At 41.9% G+C, this 18,646-nt stretch overlaps 1 protein-coding gene across 2 annotated transcripts in view; it reads left to right on the plus strand.

Annotated features, from left to right (window-relative positions):
• The window catches only part of LOC121280174 (neuropilin and tolloid-like protein 2), a 57,203-nt gene that overhangs the window by 29,182 nt on the left and 9,375 nt on the right, over positions 1 to 18,646 (plus strand). For both annotated transcript variants that reach the window (XM_041191893.1, XM_041191892.1), the window contains 7 exons: positions 1,164 to 1,241; positions 2,006 to 2,146; positions 2,455 to 2,703; positions 3,921 to 3,965; positions 4,078 to 4,205; positions 14,696 to 14,924; positions 16,685 to 16,798. In XM_041191893.1, the coding sequence (XP_041047827.1) occupies positions 1,164 to 1,241; positions 2,006 to 2,146; positions 2,455 to 2,703; positions 3,921 to 3,965; positions 4,078 to 4,205; positions 14,696 to 14,924; positions 16,685 to 16,798 (984 nt within the window). The remainder of the gene's footprint in view (positions 1 to 1,163; positions 1,242 to 2,005; positions 2,147 to 2,454; positions 2,704 to 3,920; positions 3,966 to 4,077; positions 4,206 to 14,695; positions 14,925 to 16,684; positions 16,799 to 18,646) is intronic.

Raw genomic sequence — 18,646 nt, forward strand, 5'->3', positions numbered from 1 at the left:
TCAGCCACTCAGTCTCATCCATGACCCTGATATCAGGGAGGCAACATAGGCTCCTTGAATTACATCAGTCTGATCCCCAAGCATTGGATCCATATCACATTTGAATTAGTTTTCTGAGCTTTCTCCTCCATCAGCCCCAACCTCCCACCCTACAGCTGAGCCACCCATGGTGCAAAGTACTTGACTCTGGCTGTACTCCCCAGAGGAACTGTTGTCGCACCAGTATTCAGAGCAGAACATCAATAGAGAGCAAGATGCACCCACAGGGCCCCTGTACTACCTGCTTGGCCCTTCTTGTTTCTCTGGTGATCACCCATTCATTCTCTGCATGCACACTTTTAAGCTGTAGCATGATCATCTCCTGAAATATGCTATCAATGTAACTCTCAGCCTCACGGATACACTGCATTGACACCAGCTGCTGCTGCTGCTGCTGCTGCTCAAGCTCCCACATTGAAGCTTCAGCTCCTCCAGCCAACAACACTTCTTGCATGTATGGTCATCCATGACATGAAAAGTAACCTGGAGTTCCCACATGGCACAGGATTTGCATTTGATGGAACAGAGGTTCCCTGCCATACCTCTATTTATTAGACTATTGTTTAAACTTACCAGAAATAAACAAGACTTGTTCCTGATCAGGACAAAAAAACTCATCAGCTATCACCAATTAGCTTCTTCCCTTTTGCTAATTGGTTGTTTGATCTCACTATTGCTCATGCTCCCATACCTCCAGGCTCACCGATTGATTGGTGGAAGCAGATTCAATAATAACTTTCAAGAGATAATTGGATAAATACCTGAAGTGGAAAATATTGCAGCACTATGGGAAAGAGCATGGGCCTTGGGGCTAATTAAAAAGCTGTTTCAAAGAGCCAGCACAGGTAAGACAGGCTAAATGGTCTTTTCCTGTGCTGTATTACTCTATAATTCTGATTGGAATGGCACCAGTATGATATGCAAATGCCTGACTAACCATAATACTGGATGCTTTACCAGAAGCACCCCAATCACAATATCTTATGCTTTCAGCGAAACTGCATGAAAAAAGGTGTACCACATCCAGCATAACCTGATTGGCTGTATTCATCAAGCTGCTACCAATTATAAGTGAAACCCTGGCATATCTAACTGGCAATGACCATGGTGACTTATCTTCACAGGGTCCAGGTCATCAGAGAATCAACTGCAGAACTATGCCATCCATGCATATAGAGATGGCATATCCAGTGACAATAATGGTAAGCTGCAGTCTGAAAGTTAGCTCCATCTCCTTACAGGCACATTTCAACAGTGGCCAGGGGGGAAGTGCTGTTGAATAGCACAGAGGGCTTTTCTGTCCCTTGCCTGCCTACTCGTACCTGCACCTGAGCTTTTTTTTTTTTTGCATCACTTTTACCTGTCATTTTTTTAGCCCCTTACCCCTTCAACCTTGGCAAATGAACTGATGAGCTTTCCCAAAGGCTTTCTGTAAGTTTTTCAGCCTATTGTGACTCTCTAGTTTAATTGTCTCTGTCTTTTAAATTTCATTTACATACAGTTTGCCTCTTCTACAGCCAGCAATCTCCCTTTACACATTATGCCAATGAGCATACCTCAGAAAATTGGGTGCAAATGGTACACTTCCATTTGAGTCTGTCTAAAATCTGCTTCTAACCATTCAGGTCTAAACCACACCCATATTTTTGCATTTAGGCATCTCTGTTCATAACTCACATTCAGTAGATTCTTTACTGATCTGTGCCTGTTCTTCTTGTCCATTCTTACAAATGCACACTCCAGCCATTGGTTGTTCTTAAGCAAAGCATATAGTTGACTTGCTTTATTAGCTAAGGGATATGTAATGATTCCAAAGCATAATGATCTATTAAACACATATTATAATTATATCTGTTTCACATCTGACATGTTCTAGGCATGTACGAGCCACCTACCAGCCATATATCATGTATATCAACTCTGGGATTATAATTTGTATCTCATGCTGAATTACTTCATTTTACAGAGTTACAGAACACTAAACCACATCACAAGTCAGGAAAGCAATGTGGAGTTTGGGTTCGGAATGACAATGGTGGATATTTTGCTTCACCAAATTACCCAAATGCTTATCCTCCCAATAGAGAATGTATCTACATACTGGAAGGTAATGTGATTTACTCACTCCCAAATAACTTTATGGTACTAGTTGGAGCCCATGTCAATCTCAACAAAGATCCGTCCATGTTTATTAGTAGGAATTATCTACAGCATTTGCTTGAACAATGACATGACATAATTTGTTAAAATTGTTAAACTGGAAGCTTGTCACAACATTGCACAACTATAGCCTCCTGCTTGAAATGTTCTCAGAGATGATGAGAACATTCCTTTGATAACTGAATGCATCTTGAACTTGAATGTACGCCTTGACCTCCAAGAACTACATTTGTTACCATTATGCTGTATTTGCAGCGGCCCCACGCCAGCGAATTGAACTCACTTTTGACGAACCTTATAGCATTGAACCTTCATGGGATTGTCGATTTGATCACCTGGAGATCAGAGATGGACCATTTGGATTCTCCCATGTGATAAACCGTTACTGTGGTCAAAAAAGTCCATCACTCATTAAATCATCTGGGAGGTTCTTATGGATAAAGTTTACATCAGATGAGGAGTTAGAAGGTTTTGGATTTCGAGCAAAATACTCTTTTGTACCAGGTAATTAATTAATTATTATTTGGAGAAACTGAAAAGGTTTTCAAGGGTATACTATCAACTGTTATGAGGGCATCATACAAGAGGTAGCAATTTGGCTGTTCATTATTCACCCCGCCTGATTTGCTGTTCTATGAAAGGCCAATCTGCCACTGTTCATTTAGGCCCCTACCAAAGCTGAAAGCCCTGTTCAATACATCCAATGTTTGATTTAAGTGAACTAAATATGTTGAAAGTTTCAGCCATGGCCTAATTTGAAAAATAAATTGTTGTTGTGCTGTAATGGACACATTAATTGCTCATCCATTGTTGTTCCAACAAAAGTAGTAGAGAACCTTGTCCTTGAACTGTGAGGTGATGATAATGCTCCCACAATGATGTTAGTTAATGAATTTCAAGTCTTTTGACTAATGACAGTGAAGGAATGGCAATATATGCTCAAACTGGCTTGCTGTGTAACTTATAGGGGAACTAGAAATTGATAATGTTCTTGTGACATTTGTACTGGAGTCCTTGATAATACAGATCAATAAGGAAGGAGATGCTTTTGAAGTAGTCTTCGTGAGTTGGTGTGATGAATCCTATAGGTAGGGCGTACTGCAACCGCAGTGCAAGAAGATGGATATTGAACCCAAGGTATTGGCACTGATCACTAATGATTGGTGCTCCATTCTGCATGGGGTCAAGCTTCTTGCATGTTTTGCAGTTGCATCCATCCAAAAAAGTTGTACGTATTGCATCACATTACTGACTTGAATCTTGTAGGTGGAGAAAAGTCTTTGAGAAATCATGAGGTGAGCCATTCACCCAGCCTCCACCCACTATTACAGATAAAGAGTTGATATGGCTGGTCCAGTTAATCTTCTGGCCAAAGTTGACCATCAAGATGTTGACGGTAGGGGACTCCATGGTTTTGGGCTGTTGAAGCTGATTTTCTCTTGTAGGAGATGCCAATTACATGACACCTATGTGACATAACTATTACTTGCCACTTGTCAGCCCAACATGGATTTGTCCAAATACTCTGGTACGTTTTTTGCTGAGAAATTCCTGCAGCAGTATCCTTGGGATGTGATAATTGGCCTCCAATAACCATGACCATTTTCCTTTGTGTCAGGTTCTTCTAAAAAGACAAGCTTTTTGGATACATTTATCAGATGTTACATGATTTAACATGTCATTTAAATTGAAAATACAATCATAATTTTCTATTTTTACAGATCCTGATTTTATCTATCTTGGTGGAATCTTGAACCCCATTCCAGGTATGATCGTTATTATATGTTCAAAATGAATTTTTAAACACCAGTTTTATTTTTAAAGTCTTAACATTTTCTTGTTCTTTTTCCAGTAAATATTGGTATTTTTACTCTCTAGATTGCCAGTTTGAATTATCAGGGCCTGATGGGATTATTTATTCTAGTCAAGTGGAACAAGAGGAGAAAATAAAACCCGGAGAAGCAATCGACTGCATTTGGACAATAAGAGCCCCGCCAAGAGCTAAAGTATGTTATGTTTATACTTACAGAAGACAATGCATGGAGAGAATCTTTAATTGAGGTTCCTATCCAGAGCCTTGTATGATAGAACATTTATAGCATCATGTTCAAACAAAAACACTTGGCAGTTTCAGGGCAGTGCCACTTAGAACTGAAGAGAGGAAAGGCAAAAAACATTGTTTAGTAAATGGCTTCCTGGAAAACATTTATTGGTCCTCATACTTGTTTGTAGACTCAAGGGAAGCTTGCATTGAAATTGTCATTGAATTCTCCACATTAGCTATGCCCCACAATAAATTCAAATCTCAAAGTATTGAAAATCAATAGCAAGGAATTTTTTACTTTACTCTCATTGATCTTTCTTAGCAACTATCTCAAACTGTGCCAACAATCCATGCAAAAGAAAAACTTCAATAAAGTTTCTTTGGCCAGTACTTTTGTTTAAAAATAGAATTAGAAAAAAGTAAAATACCAATTACAATTCTCTATAACAAGCAGATTTTTAATAGCATTACAATCCCCGTAGAGATTGATAGTTTTTAAAAAGAGATATGAATTTCCCAGTGACCAACTCAAAGTATCACACAAGATTCCACGTTTTAAGACTTTTGCCATAACAAACACACTAAAATCAACATAGACTAAACATTACTTAGCAGGCAGCTAATATACTAAACTACAGAAAAAGTTATTCCCTCGTAACTTCTTACTACAACTGAAAATCCCATGCCGTGTTTGTACATTACACTGCACTCTATGCAGAGATGTAGTCTTGTGTTTAGAGTCCAACAGCTCTAACAGAATCTCTTCTCTTTGCTTCACTAGGATGGATCTTCCAGCATCCTTTTAAACAAAGTCTGCTTCATTCAACCCTTTGGGCATAATCATATAGACATCCCATTGCAAGGTACCCTATGGTGGTTCTGTGATTTTTAACTCTTCACAATTCTTGTTTCCTCGAACGTGGGTTCTGCTCTCACCAGCCCTCTGCTTGGTGCGTAATCCAAAAGCAGTCCTTTTCTTCTGCCTGGTATAGCAGCCTATTGTGGATGTTCTTCTCCAAAAGTTTCAGTCTGACTGTCCCTGAGAGTCTATGGCCAGAACTTTTGCCTCCTGTGGTGGTGAGTATGTTTGGCAGCGAGAAGACCAACAATCAGTTAGTTATATGCCATCATGAAACTACTTTGCGATCTTCCTCTCTGCCTGTCAGTGGTGGGCTGTGTTTCCCACTGTCCAACGTCGGGAACATAATTTTAATGCATTTGCATCTCATCATTGTGCCCACACGCCAGAATCATCCCCCCATGTCAAATTTACCTCATGCAGTGGCATTCAGAATGGCATGATTTATGACTGCCTTTAAAAGGTGTGTACCTGGTGAGCTGAGCTTTGAGGGGAACTAGGAGTTGAGTGTGCACAACCTTGCACAGTGCTCGCAAGGATTGCCTGTAGGACATCAAGGAAGAGGCACTGCGCATTCGTGGAGGGAGCATGGAGGCCACAGACAAGTTGCTTTCTCCCAGCTGGCTTTCAATGTGGTGCCGGGGCAAGGGCTCCAATGCAGGCGGGACTGGTGCAGGCAGCAGGCAGCACAAACTGTTGGAAGTATACACATGCCAGGGTAGGGAAAGGGTGAGGGAAGCGGCCACATACTTGGAGAAGCTTGTCAAAAGCAAGCATTCTTCCGCAGCTGAGACCGTTCAGCAGCAGCTTCATTGACATGCTTGGAGTCAGGCCTCTGAAGCTTTTCTGCCCACTCAAGCAATGCAAAAGCATGAAAGTGCCACCAAATGCTCCAGAACTTTTAAGCCCTTGGGTGCAGACTGCAAATTAATGTGAGTTTTAGGGGGATGCAGAACAATTGGATGATTGGGCAAGTTGTAGAACCCCCTTGTGAAAGATGGCCATGGTGCAGTCACTGGTGGAGGCGCTCAGAGCCCCTTACAGTGCCTTTATTCAGGTTATCTCTCATAGCTCAAGCTAACAGCACAGCCTTGCAGTGCAGGTTGGGAGAATGCCTACACCTGAGCTGAGAGCACAGCATGCAGTCCAGTGGCTGAAGCTGTCACCAATCAGTCAAGTGGAGTGGGGTGGACATGGGTAGAGTTTCGGACAGCCTTGAAGCGCACTACACGTTGGCCATCCAAGTGGTGGCCAGCACTCTTTGACATGAGTGAAGGGGCCTGAGATGCAGCCGGAGGCGGACCCTTAACCAAGTCTTTAGGAAACATATGCTCATCCATGTGTCTCTCTCTTTGAACCTGCAGGAGGAGAACATAAGGATCGTGGAGCCCAGCGATCTAGCGGTATGCATCATGGCTTACAGAGACCGAAAGAAGAAGGAGAAGAGTGTGATGGAGGCACCTGGCTCACCAATAGGAGGAGCACCACCCTCAAGATTAAGGTGTGGCAGGGACTGCTGCACATGCAGCTGAAGGTCCACAGCGAGCCGTTGCTGGTAGGCACCTTGCTAGACCCAGGGTCTATAGACGGCACTTGTCATTCCTGCAGATGACTGAGGTACAGTGTCGCTGAAGACTGCACATGTCTAGGGAACTGGTTGGCCGCATATGCCACCTGCTGCACGATTTGATGCCATGGGGACATGGAGGGCATCCATTGCCAGTAGCTATGAAAGAGAGCATGGCACTCAATTTCTACGTCAGTGGCTCTTTCCAGGGCTCCACAGGCGACCTGTGTAGGATCTCGCAAGGCCTCCACCCACAAGTATATCCAGGAAGTCATGAACGCCATCTTCACAAAGGCACAGAGCTTTGTGCATTTCGCTCGGGATCAGGCAAACCAGGAAGCAAGAGCGCTGAGATTTGCAGTGATTTCTGGTTTTCCACAGGTGCAGGGTGCCATCAACTACACTCATGTGACACTTAGATATCTATGGCAATAAACAGTCAACTATGTCAACTGCAAGAACTTCACTTAGTGAACGTTCAGCTGGTCTGCCACCACTACAAATGCATCCTACGGGTCTGCGCGTGATTCCCAGGGAGTGTCCACAACTCCTACCTCCTCGGTAGGTCTCAGATCCCTCACATTTTCAAGGGTCCACAGAGGCTGCAGGGTTTGCTCCTCGGGGACAATGGCTATCCACCGAGGACGTGGCTGATGACGTCCATGTAGGAGCCTCAGACTGCAGCAGAGACATGGTATAACAAGTCTCATGTCGCAACCCGGACTTTGGAGGAGCAAATGATAGGCATATTGAAAATGGGGTTCCAGTGCCTCAACAGGCCTGGTGGAGCACTGCAATACAGCCCTCAGAGGGTGTCGCACATCATTGTAGCTTGCTGCGTGCTACACAACCTGGTGCTGCAACAATGAGAGGACCTGGCTGAGGAGGAGATGGAAGAGATGCACGTCTGCTCCAATGAGGCGGATGTCAAAGGGGATGAAGGTGATGAGGTTCTCGAAGGCGACGATGCCAGCGATGAGGCCATCGCATTGGCCGAACGATGCAGGCTCACTCATGAGGCCCTAAAAGCCGTAGGATTCATGGAAGTTGATGACGAGATGCAGTACGGGTAGTCCTGACATTCTCACCTTGCATCTGTGGCTGAGGGCAGTGCACATACCCTCAGTGCTCAGACCCATGTCATGGAGATACAGTGGAGGCCTTAATAGTCTTAAGATTCCAGAAGGATGATGACAACATGCAGTGAGGACACAATACATCTTCACATTGCCTCTGTGAATGTCTGACTCCAGTCTGGCTGAGGGCAGCTCGCTCGCGCTCTGTGATCAAGATCACATCATGGAGATGCAACCATGAAATTTTAAGTGCACCTGATCTTTTGGCAGCCTTTAGCACCTGTCCCCTTCAGGACCACACCGTCACCGGACACAGACGCTGAAGAGATGGGGCACCAGCCCCACCTCAAAGATGCTGAGAGTACACAGTGACAGAATTCTGTGACACTTGCCCACGACATTCTGGCTGCAATGACTAGCAGCATTGAGGTGCAGGCATCACTAATGTGTCCAAGGAGTGTGAAGCTAGACCATCACTTTATTCTGAAGGTTACACACTGCACAGGGAAGAGGCTCTGGACTGAGACACTTGCCTTCATGTGCAGGAACAAATGGATGTGCACGAACATCTGAATGACACAAATGCTGCTCATCATGACAAGGAGCCATAGACAAGGAGCCATTCTTGGGAGTTTATTTACAATAGTGAACATTATGTACAAGTGATTAACACCTATGCCCAGGCTGTACAACTACATTCACCTCCCTAACCCTGCCATTATGTCTTGGTGCTCCCCCGACATCCACAGCAGAGATGGAGGCAGCCTGCTGACTGCTATGCCCTGTCTGTGATGACTTTGGTGGGCGTCCTCAGGAGAGCCAAGACCTGGAGGGCCCCGGCTTTGATTTGGGTATCCTGCTGTGGGTCGGGTACACCCTCCTCAGCCTGTGGAGCTGGATATGATGGGGTCACAGGAAGAGGCGATTCAGATCGGTTGGACATTCCCAGAGTCACCTGGTAAATGGCCCTGGGGTGTCAAGCTGCTGGTCCTCCCTATGGGTGCCCAAGGGCCCCTGGCTGACTTCTTGAGGAGAAGGTGAAGCTGGAGTGAGATCGAGCTGTCCTGCATGCCTCTCACGTTGACACTGCTGGATGCCAACTATGGCATCAGCAATGGAGTTCAGCCCGCGCAGCAGTGCAGGAGCCTTGTCCTGGACCAAGGTCTCCATGGCGGCCGCCATCCTGACAGTGTTGGCCTCGGTGCGTCGGCATGCCAGTGCTATCATCTAAGTCTGAAAGTGGAAGGACTCCTCCATCGTCCCTTGCAATTTGAGGAGTACACCAGACATCCCTTCCTGATGTTGCTGTGATTGTCTTTGCAGCTCCACCAACAGATTAAGAATCAACGCTCTTGCAGACGCTCATCATCTGACTCAGACTCAGCAGATTCCTTGCCTCCAGCAGTCCTCCGAGTGCCATCAACCTTGGAAGTCCCTGCCTTTGCCTGCTGTGGAACAGATTGCTGTGCTCACCGGATTGTGATCCCAAGGCTACTCTACATTTAAATCCCACTGAGGTGTATGTCACTGCACTGATGGAGGTTGTGGGTGAGCGCTGTGACAGGTCTTCAACTGTGCTGCCCTCAGGGTCCTCATCCAATGTGCTCTTGGCACTGGAGTCTGGGCCAAGGTTGCCTGAGGGCATATCTGCCTAGAAGAATAAGTGGAGATTATTAGTGCTTGGCAGCTGCAATACACACTGAACAGTGGACTCAGAATAACATTTACAGAGGGATGATGTGGTGCAGGATCCTCACATGGATGTTTGTCACCAACCTTACTGTTGCCACAGGAATGGTCCACATACCGGCCAGCTCCAATGCATGACTCTCGAACGGATTGAGGACTTTGATGTCCTGTACCCCAATCCCGATCTGGAACCTCTCCCATTGATTGTGTGCTATCTTGTCCTCCATAAAGAAAGATGGAGAGAGCATTAGCAAGGTGCATGCCAGGCCAGATGAGAAGGATGCCAGGCATGCATGTGTGCTGAGTGGAGCCATGGACGGAATGAGGAGGCGATCTCCAGAGAAGATGAGGACAGAGAGAGATGTGAGGGCATGTCTGAGAGAGTGAGTGGTAATGTCCCTTGAGCTGGCAGTGAGTGAGATGCCAGTGAATGTGTGATGGACTTGTGAGTGGGTGAGTTGAGAGTGATGAGATGGTTGACTTACCCTGGTGGCACAGATGAGATCATTCATCCTTTTACTGCATTGGATGGCCAATCCCTTGTGTGCAGCATTGGCATTGATCATCACTGCCACCGTCTCCCAAGCCGGAGGGGTGAGACTGATGGACCTCCTGTGGTCAGAGTGGGAGTAGAGGACATCATGGCGGACATCCATGGTAAAAAGCATCCAGGGATACCTCACTGAATTTGGGGGGTGCTGCACTCTGCTTTTGGGACCATGTCTTCAGTGGGGCAGTCCTGGACTGCAAGCATTGAGAAGTATGGGCGCGACTGCAGTTTAAATATGATGCCCGCAGTGATGGAGCCGCGAGGTAATGGTGTAACAGGCAAATCTGAGGGGCCCCCCCCAACCGATCCATGTGTTTCCCCTGAATGCATTATTAATGAGGTGGAACGCGCCAGGAAAGGGCAATATGGCGTGAAAGTCACATGGACCAGGATTAGGCCATTCAGTCCTTCAAGCCTGCTCCGCCATTCAATATGATCATGGCTGATCCTCTATCTCAACACCATATTCCCACTTTCTCTCCATACCCCTTGAGCCCCTAATGTCCAAAAAATTATCAATTTCTTTCTTGAATATACTCTGTGACCTGGCCTCCACAGCCTTCTGTGGTAGAGAATTCCACAGGGTGACCACCCACCACCCTCTGAATGAAGAAACTTTTCCTCATCTCAGTCCTAACTGGCCTACCCTGTATCCTGAGACTGTGGTCCCTGGTTCTAGACTCTCCAACCAGGGGAAACATCCTCCATGCATCCAGTCTATCTAGCCCTGTTAGAATTGTATACGTTTCAATCTGATCCCTTCTCGTTCTTCTAAACTCTATTGAATACAGGCCCAGTCGAACTAATCTCTCCTCATGCAACAGTCCTACCATCTCCAGTATCAGCCTAATGAACTTTTGCTGCACTCCCTCTATGACAAGTATATTCTTTCTTAGATAGGGAGACCAAAACTGCTCGCCGTACTCCAAGTGTGGTCTCACCAAGGCCTTGTACTTCCCTACTTCTGAATGTAAATCCTCTTATAATGAAGACCAACATACTACTTGCCTTCCTAATTGCTTGCTGCACCTGCCTATTTACTTTCATTGACTGGTGTACAAGGACACCCAGATCCCTTTGTCCATCCACATTTCCCAATATATCCCCATTTAAATAATAATCTGCCTTTCTGTTTTTCACACCTAAGAATATAACCCCACATTTATCCACGTTATATTGCATCTTCCATGTGCTTGCCCACACACACAACTTGTCTAAGTTACCCTGAAGCCTCTTTGCATCCTCCTCACAACTCACAACCCTGTCCAGTTTTGTGTCGCCAGCAAACTTGGAAATATTGCATTTGGTTCCCTCATTCAGGTCATTTATATATATCGTGGGTAAAATATCGTTTTTCAAGCCTGCTAACACACTTATTGCAAATCTGGGACGATTCAACTAGCTGCTTCCTCCTTTGGGTCCAAGAGTTAAAGTTTGCACCTTACTTTCAATAGGACTTGACCTGGGCTCCTGCCCCCATGACAGCCAGGTCACATGGGCCCATTCTGGGCAGATCCTGTATCAGGTCCTATCCTACTCCCCAAACTGCTTTATTTTACCTTGAATTAAAATACAACTATCTTATAAAGTCTCACAGTCATAACAACAGGAATATACTAATGTTGAACTACATTTTTACAGAAATAGCTGTTACAACTTAACTTGCTACCTGATAATTTTTTAAAACCCTAAAGAACCACCAAGGATTGTCTCATAGTGTAATGACATGGTTGTGTGCTGTTACTGCAACATTCTAGGGATCTATGCATATGTGATGTTGTGCACCATCAGAGTGAATTTGAATTAACTTCTATTACTTTATGCTTGTTTTTGGTTATAATACAATATCAAAAGTATTTGGGCAGAATATTGAGCTCGGTGGGCGGGCGGGCGCCCGACCTGGCTGAGCATAAAATGATGCGCGATGACATTGGCCGAGCGTCCCGACGTCATTGTGTAGTTCCAGAATATTTCATTTGGCAGGCAGGCACCAGAAAGGCCTATTAAGGCCATCAAAAAGGTAATTAAATTCAAATTTGCGCTGCCCGTCCAACCTTACGGTTGGCAGGCAGGCGAAAGCACCAAGCGGCCTTTGCACTTTTTAGGAAACCTCATCCATGTGTGGGATGAGGTTTCCTAAAGCAAATAAAAATGAGATTAAAAATTTCACACTTGAATTAAAAACATGCCCCTGCTCATGCGACAGTCACATGAGGGGACGTGTTTTATGACATTCTTATTTTCTTCATTTTTTTTAAACAATGCTTCATCTCCCTGAGGCAGCTCCATGCCTCAGGGAGATTGAAGCGCTCTTTCACGCACATGCTTGAAGTTCACGCTAGGCCTGCTTGCTTTCCTCCCCCCGCCCACATAGAGTTGAGCACTGCCGCTCGGGTTCCACGCCAGCCGGGCCTTAATTGGCCCACCCCTGCCAAGGGCAAAATTCTGCCCTTTGTGAACTTTCCAGTTGAATGTATGTATTTCATAAAAACGTGCAAGGAGGTTGTTTTATTTCACAGATGCAAATATAGTTATTTTACAATTTTGATCATAAAGAAGTTACTGCAATGTAATTGGTTGTCTAATGTTAGAATACACCCACTGTCTTAGCTTTAAGAATATTAATAACAGTAACAATATATTACAGCCTTAAACCCACACAAAATAATATTAAGTTTGGTGGGATATAACTAACATTAAGAATAATGACTTAGAGAGAGAAATTCCCACCTGAGTTATTTCCATTAGCAATCAAACACCTGAGATATTAATATGCAACGGTCATAAATATACCAATGCTTTTTCTCTGCCAGAAGTCTTTTGTTTTCTTTGAATTCTGATTAATATGATTTGCCATTGAGGGCAGTGAGATTGAAGTCTGCAAGTAAACTGCTGCTTGACATTTAACCACTTTCTACATAAGTGATGAAAAATGTTGTTCAATTTATTTCCTTTTCATGTCTTGTTTGCCAAATTACCTTTGAAAATGTCCTTCAAATATGTCAATCATATATCCTGCAGTACAAAATAATTCATATCAATAATGTTTTTTTTGAACAAAGCATTCATAAGCAATTTCAATTACTATTGACCTTGAAAGATGTGCTCTATTTTAAAGTAGCATACCATGCATGCTAGTACTGTAATATATGATAAATGAAATTCAATTTGCTACCCAGTGCAACTGTGATCCCAAGAGCACAAATTATTTCATTCAACCTTTAATATTGAACAATTAGCTATACCACAAAGTCAACTTTGATTAGTGGAGTCATTATTATGCAGATTAGCAACAGGTAGGGCTCAAAGAGAGTGGCACTTTACATAATGTTCCCCAATTAATACTGAAAAAAGTAATCAAGATGCTGCATCCCTGTGTTTTGTGAGCTACAGAAATAGAACAGAGATAAATTTGTTTTCAGTATTGCTTTGTTGTGTTTTGTTTCACTCGTTGTTAAGGCTTCACAGGCAAATATATATCTGCTGCTTGCTACAACAGTTCAGCTTTATTATGATATGGTCCTTGGGATCCAAACCTATCACATACAGTTTGTGTTGCATGTAATTATGAAACTTGGGAACAATGATTCAGTAATCTTATAAAAATGTTCTATCAAAAACTGGACTCTTCAATACTACAGAACACCACCCTTTGAGATTTGTGTTCAAACTTCCTTTGTAATAAACGATATTGAAATATTGTTGTGCAGGTATGGTGGCATTGTTCACCATTTAGAATTATATGTGGAGATCATTCTTAGCTCAATTATTCTATAGCTCTGTCAAAATATGCACAAGTAAACTGACCAGGATTTACTGGTCACCTATATTGATATTAAGGCAGAGGTTAGCCATAGAACATTATGCTCTTAATCTGGCTTCAAACACATACAGAACACACCATGACATTAATTGAGTTTAACATTGGGAAACCATATAAAATGAACTATGTTGAATTAACTTTCCTTTAACAACCTTATAAAAACGCTATTGTTGCCACAACTGGGAAGGAGTTACACATAACCTCATCAGTATACTGAGGCACATTATCCAGATGGTGCTGTAGTGGCAATGTCTATTGGGCACAAATAGCAGTGCAAAGATGCTAACTGCATTTATACAGTAATTAGTAAAAAGAATGATCAATGTAAGTCCACTGTCTGAAGGTGGACTTATTGTTCTAATCAAGGTCAACCCTCAGTGCAGGCTATACACTGTAATTTTGGATTACCTTTATAAATGTTTCAGTGTGATAGCCCATTAGCATAATGGGCCATCTAAAGTGAATAAGGACGATTGTTTTGGAAAATTGATTTGGTACACTTGTACAGTAGGGATTATTGCCCACAAGTGTGGAAGAATAGAGGGAACTCTATTGTCCATGTGATGTACAGTAACTTTGTTCTGACACTTTATTGAAAAAGTTGTCCATCTCCAGCCCCAGCATGCTCAAGTTGATGAACATGAGCTTCATCTCCTGCCACTCAAAAGTAAAAAAGAGAAAAAACTAAAAACCTGATCAAGATCAAAAAAGATTATTGAATGTTAAGGATCAAGTAAGTAAAATCAGCCACTCTCTTGCAGATTCAATTCTGATGGTTGTAAACACAAAGAATGCACTTTCTTGATCTCTTTCTTTAAATGTAAAGGTATGCAGCAATACATGTGTGCAACACTGTCACTGGACCTTTAATGTGTTTCTCTTTGATAGATTTATTTACGCTTTCTCGACTATCAAATGGATCACTCTAATGAATGCAAGAGGAATTTTGTTGCTGTGTATGATGGGAGCAGTGCTATTGAAAACTTAAAGACAAAATTTTGCAGCACAGTAGCTAACGATCTGATGCTACAAACTGGAGTTGGAGTGGTTCGTATGTGGGCTGATGAGGGCAGCAGGCTGAGCAGATTCCGAATGCTATTTACTTCATTTGTGGATCGTAAGTAACCATGGTTTTATAAACGTTTTATTCTCCAATAACACTTAATTTGTTACTAGCTTAACGTTTGGTAAAAATTGAAACAATATTGTAACACAGCCATAGGATTTTAATACCCACAATTAAAAATGTAGGCTTAGAAATTATGCTGTGTGATATTATAAGGTGTGACCACTGGATGGATTGGCAGAGGTTTGGAAGCAATGTGGCTATACATCCTCTCAGGAGCAGAAACATGTGTCCGAACAGACAGATTAATTAAGTTAACATGTTGCTTTGGAAAATTGTCAATAAACTATTAAAAAGTTTGTTCTTAATTGCCAAGAATATTATTTTGGTCCTATATACTGTGTTGATTATCCTTGCTGAAATTTGTTTTTAGAAATTTACAGGAATGTTTGCGGACGTCCTGAACAAAGTGGAAATGTTTCAAAAGTTGACAGATTATTATATCAGGTGTTTTTTTTTCCCTTTGTGAAAATATTTGAAAGAATTATTAACAAAAAATGTTTAAATTTCCTGTCAGAAAGTAAGTCAGGACAGTACTAAAAAACATTATCATTTCTCTTACACATTCTATGGCAGCAGGAAGTAATTTTAGGTATTTTGTGGTAATTGATGAGTTGCAACACAGGGGTCTCATTTTAAAAGATAGTTTAGCAGCAGCTACACAACACTTGTTCTGCACAAATATGTCCTTTCCAATATTATTTTCTACTTTTGTAGCCCTTTGAACACAGATAGTTGAATTAGTACTGATTTCAGGAAGGTGTCTATGCAATGATTTGGTGCCCACTAGGAAATGGATTATAGCTATAATTGTAGACAAGATAAAATTCCCTATTCAATGCAAATCAATAAGAATTCCGCCAATCTTACTAACCTCTATAGGCTGATGCAAGCAACGCTTGTCTGCTTATTAATTGATTTATTTTCTGACAACGCCTCTTTTTTTACTCACTTATCTGACTTCGCTCCTGAATTAAATATAGAAAAAAATACATGTCCCATTAAAAATGAAGAGCACACCTAATCCTAAAAATCCTTTAAAGTAGTGTTCATATCTTGTATTTTTAAAACAGACCTTTAGAGACTACAGTCACAAATTATTCATAGCAGATGCCACTTCCATGAAAATACCACTTGTCACTTGTATGCACATTTTTAGCTCTTTCAACTCACCACTTGCAGAATAAGCCTTATCTCCAGATATTGTTAGTGTGACACATCCTGTGACTTATCCTTTTAAGAGTTTCAAATCCAAGTAATTGATCCACAAAAATTCCTGAAGAATCCCCATGAAAATTTGGATCACAATTTGCATAATGTTATATATCATACAAAGTGCCAGAACTAGACCATTATAGTCGTTTCTTTGTTATTTTCAGATTGATTCCTTTATTTCAGAATGCTGTTAACTAGCAATACATCTGGTCTACACTTAAGTTTCCAAAGCTAATGATTGAATCATGCTATGATTTCATGCAAGTTAACAATCAATAAATCCAACAAGATTAGATGAACTCATTAATTTTGCGTGGGAGATTCAGTTGATGCTTTTATTGTGAACAAAGAAGCCAGGACCAATTTATCTAACTGACAAAGCTGAACTAACAAAGACATGACCTTTACAAAGTGCCCATTTACTGTGTTTTGTTGCTCATGGCTGAATGGCCATACACAGTGCTACATCACATCTTGTATAAGCTTTTGAAATACATGTGCTATAATTTATGGTGACATTAACCTTTGTCTCACAGCTCCCTGCCAGGACAACACATTCTTTTGTCACAGCGACATGTGCATCAACAATTCTTTGGTCTGTAATGGAGTCCAGAACTGTGTGTACCCATGGGATGAAAATCATTGTAAAGGTAACATTGTTTGCCCAGTTCTGTAAAAACATTTGTGAGAAAAAAATGTCCTTTACTTCATCAGACTTGACAAAGGCCATTTCTCTCAGACGGCTATATTTATGGGTTAAATAAATATATTTATCTCAGTCAAAGTTCGCATTAAGCATTACAGGGTCTAACAGATCTTAACTGGTTTTGACATTTTCACAGCTAGTGCATGGAAATCTGATTTAATACAGAGCTGCTCGTTTCAATCCCTAATAAAATCTGAGGGGTTCAGCTCACGGTAATGAAATGAAGATATGTCACCACATTGAAGATGGGTTATTTATTGAGACTGATGTTAACGATTCATTGAATAATATTCCATTATTGTATGTTTCTTACTTTTTGACCCCAGCTCCACCCCATGATAGTTGCTAGTGGTGTAACTGCCGGTAAACTTATTTTAAATCTGGGATAACAGTGAAAATATTCAGCTTTCTCCTGTACTTGATCATCTTTGGTTAACCACAGCCACTGGATGACAGCCAGTCCTGCCATGTTCCTTTCTTTGTCAGAATTACAAATGACAAAGCTGAGGTTCAAGGGACCAGAGTTGGGGATGGGGGCATGTTGGGGCAGGGGGGAGGGGGGGTGGTGGTGCATGCATTAAAAAGATAAGCTTGATCTTGATAATGTCCTCATTCAGTTTATACCCACATTCACTTGCAATAGAGATCACTGGAAACAATGAGAGAAAGTTGGACAACCTGCGTCAGCTCCAAGGATACATTGTTACCATAATTGTGGATTAGAGTCCTGGCCTTGGTTGGCAATATTCTGATGCCTAGCAAGATTATATTAAAAAAATTAACAGCATGGCCCAATTATCACTGAAGCAGCAAATAAATAGTTATCCCTACAATAATGATAGAATATATATACAGCAAGCATCTAAATATTGAAAGGTAGCCCTTACCACAGGCACAAAGAGACTGTATTCAACTAATAGCAGTTTTCTTTTATTAACACAGCTAATGTTATATACACTACTGCTTACTTGGGGATGAATAAGCCTGTCATTTTTATATCAGTGGCGCACTTGGAGATCTCATTGTTCACTGGAAACAGAATGAATTCTCTTTGAAATAAAGCTGTTAAAATTAACTAGTGTATACTGAGATGCATATTAGTAAAAAGCAAATTACTGTCAAGGACCAGATCCAGTGCTCAATCATTTCCATTTTAAATTGCCAAGGCTATCCTCCTGATCCCTAGACCAGCTTGTCCAGATCTTATTTTTGAATGGTGGCAGGTGTCCTTTGCATGGTCTTTCCTAAATGGTCAGGAAATTTTTTGTGCATACAGTAAACAGAATTATTGCTGTATCAGTACTGCCTCACACAAACATACATATGGAATTATTGCTGTATCATCACTGCCTCACACAAAGATACATATGGAATTATTGCTGTATCAGCACTGCCTCACAAACATACATACGGAATTATTGCTGTATCAGTACTACCTTACACAAACATACATATGGAACTATTGTTTTATCAGTACTACCTCACACAAACATACATATGGAATTATTGCTGTATCAGCACTGCCTCACAAACATACATACAGAATTATTGCTGTATCGGTACCACCTTACACAAACATACATATGGAACTATTGTTTTATCAGTACTACCTCACACAAACATATGGAACTATTGTTTTATCAGTACTACCTCACACAAACATACATATGGAATTATTGCTGTATCAGCACTGCCTCACACAAACATACATATGGAATTATTGCCGTATCAGCACTGCCTCACAAACATACATACGGAATTATTGCTGTATCAGTACTACCTTACACAAACA

This window comes from Carcharodon carcharias, chromosome 7 (assembly GCF_017639515.1).
Source record: "Carcharodon carcharias isolate sCarCar2 chromosome 7, sCarCar2.pri, whole genome shotgun sequence".
NCBI lineage: Eukaryota > Metazoa > Chordata > Chondrichthyes > Lamniformes > Lamnidae > Carcharodon > Carcharodon carcharias.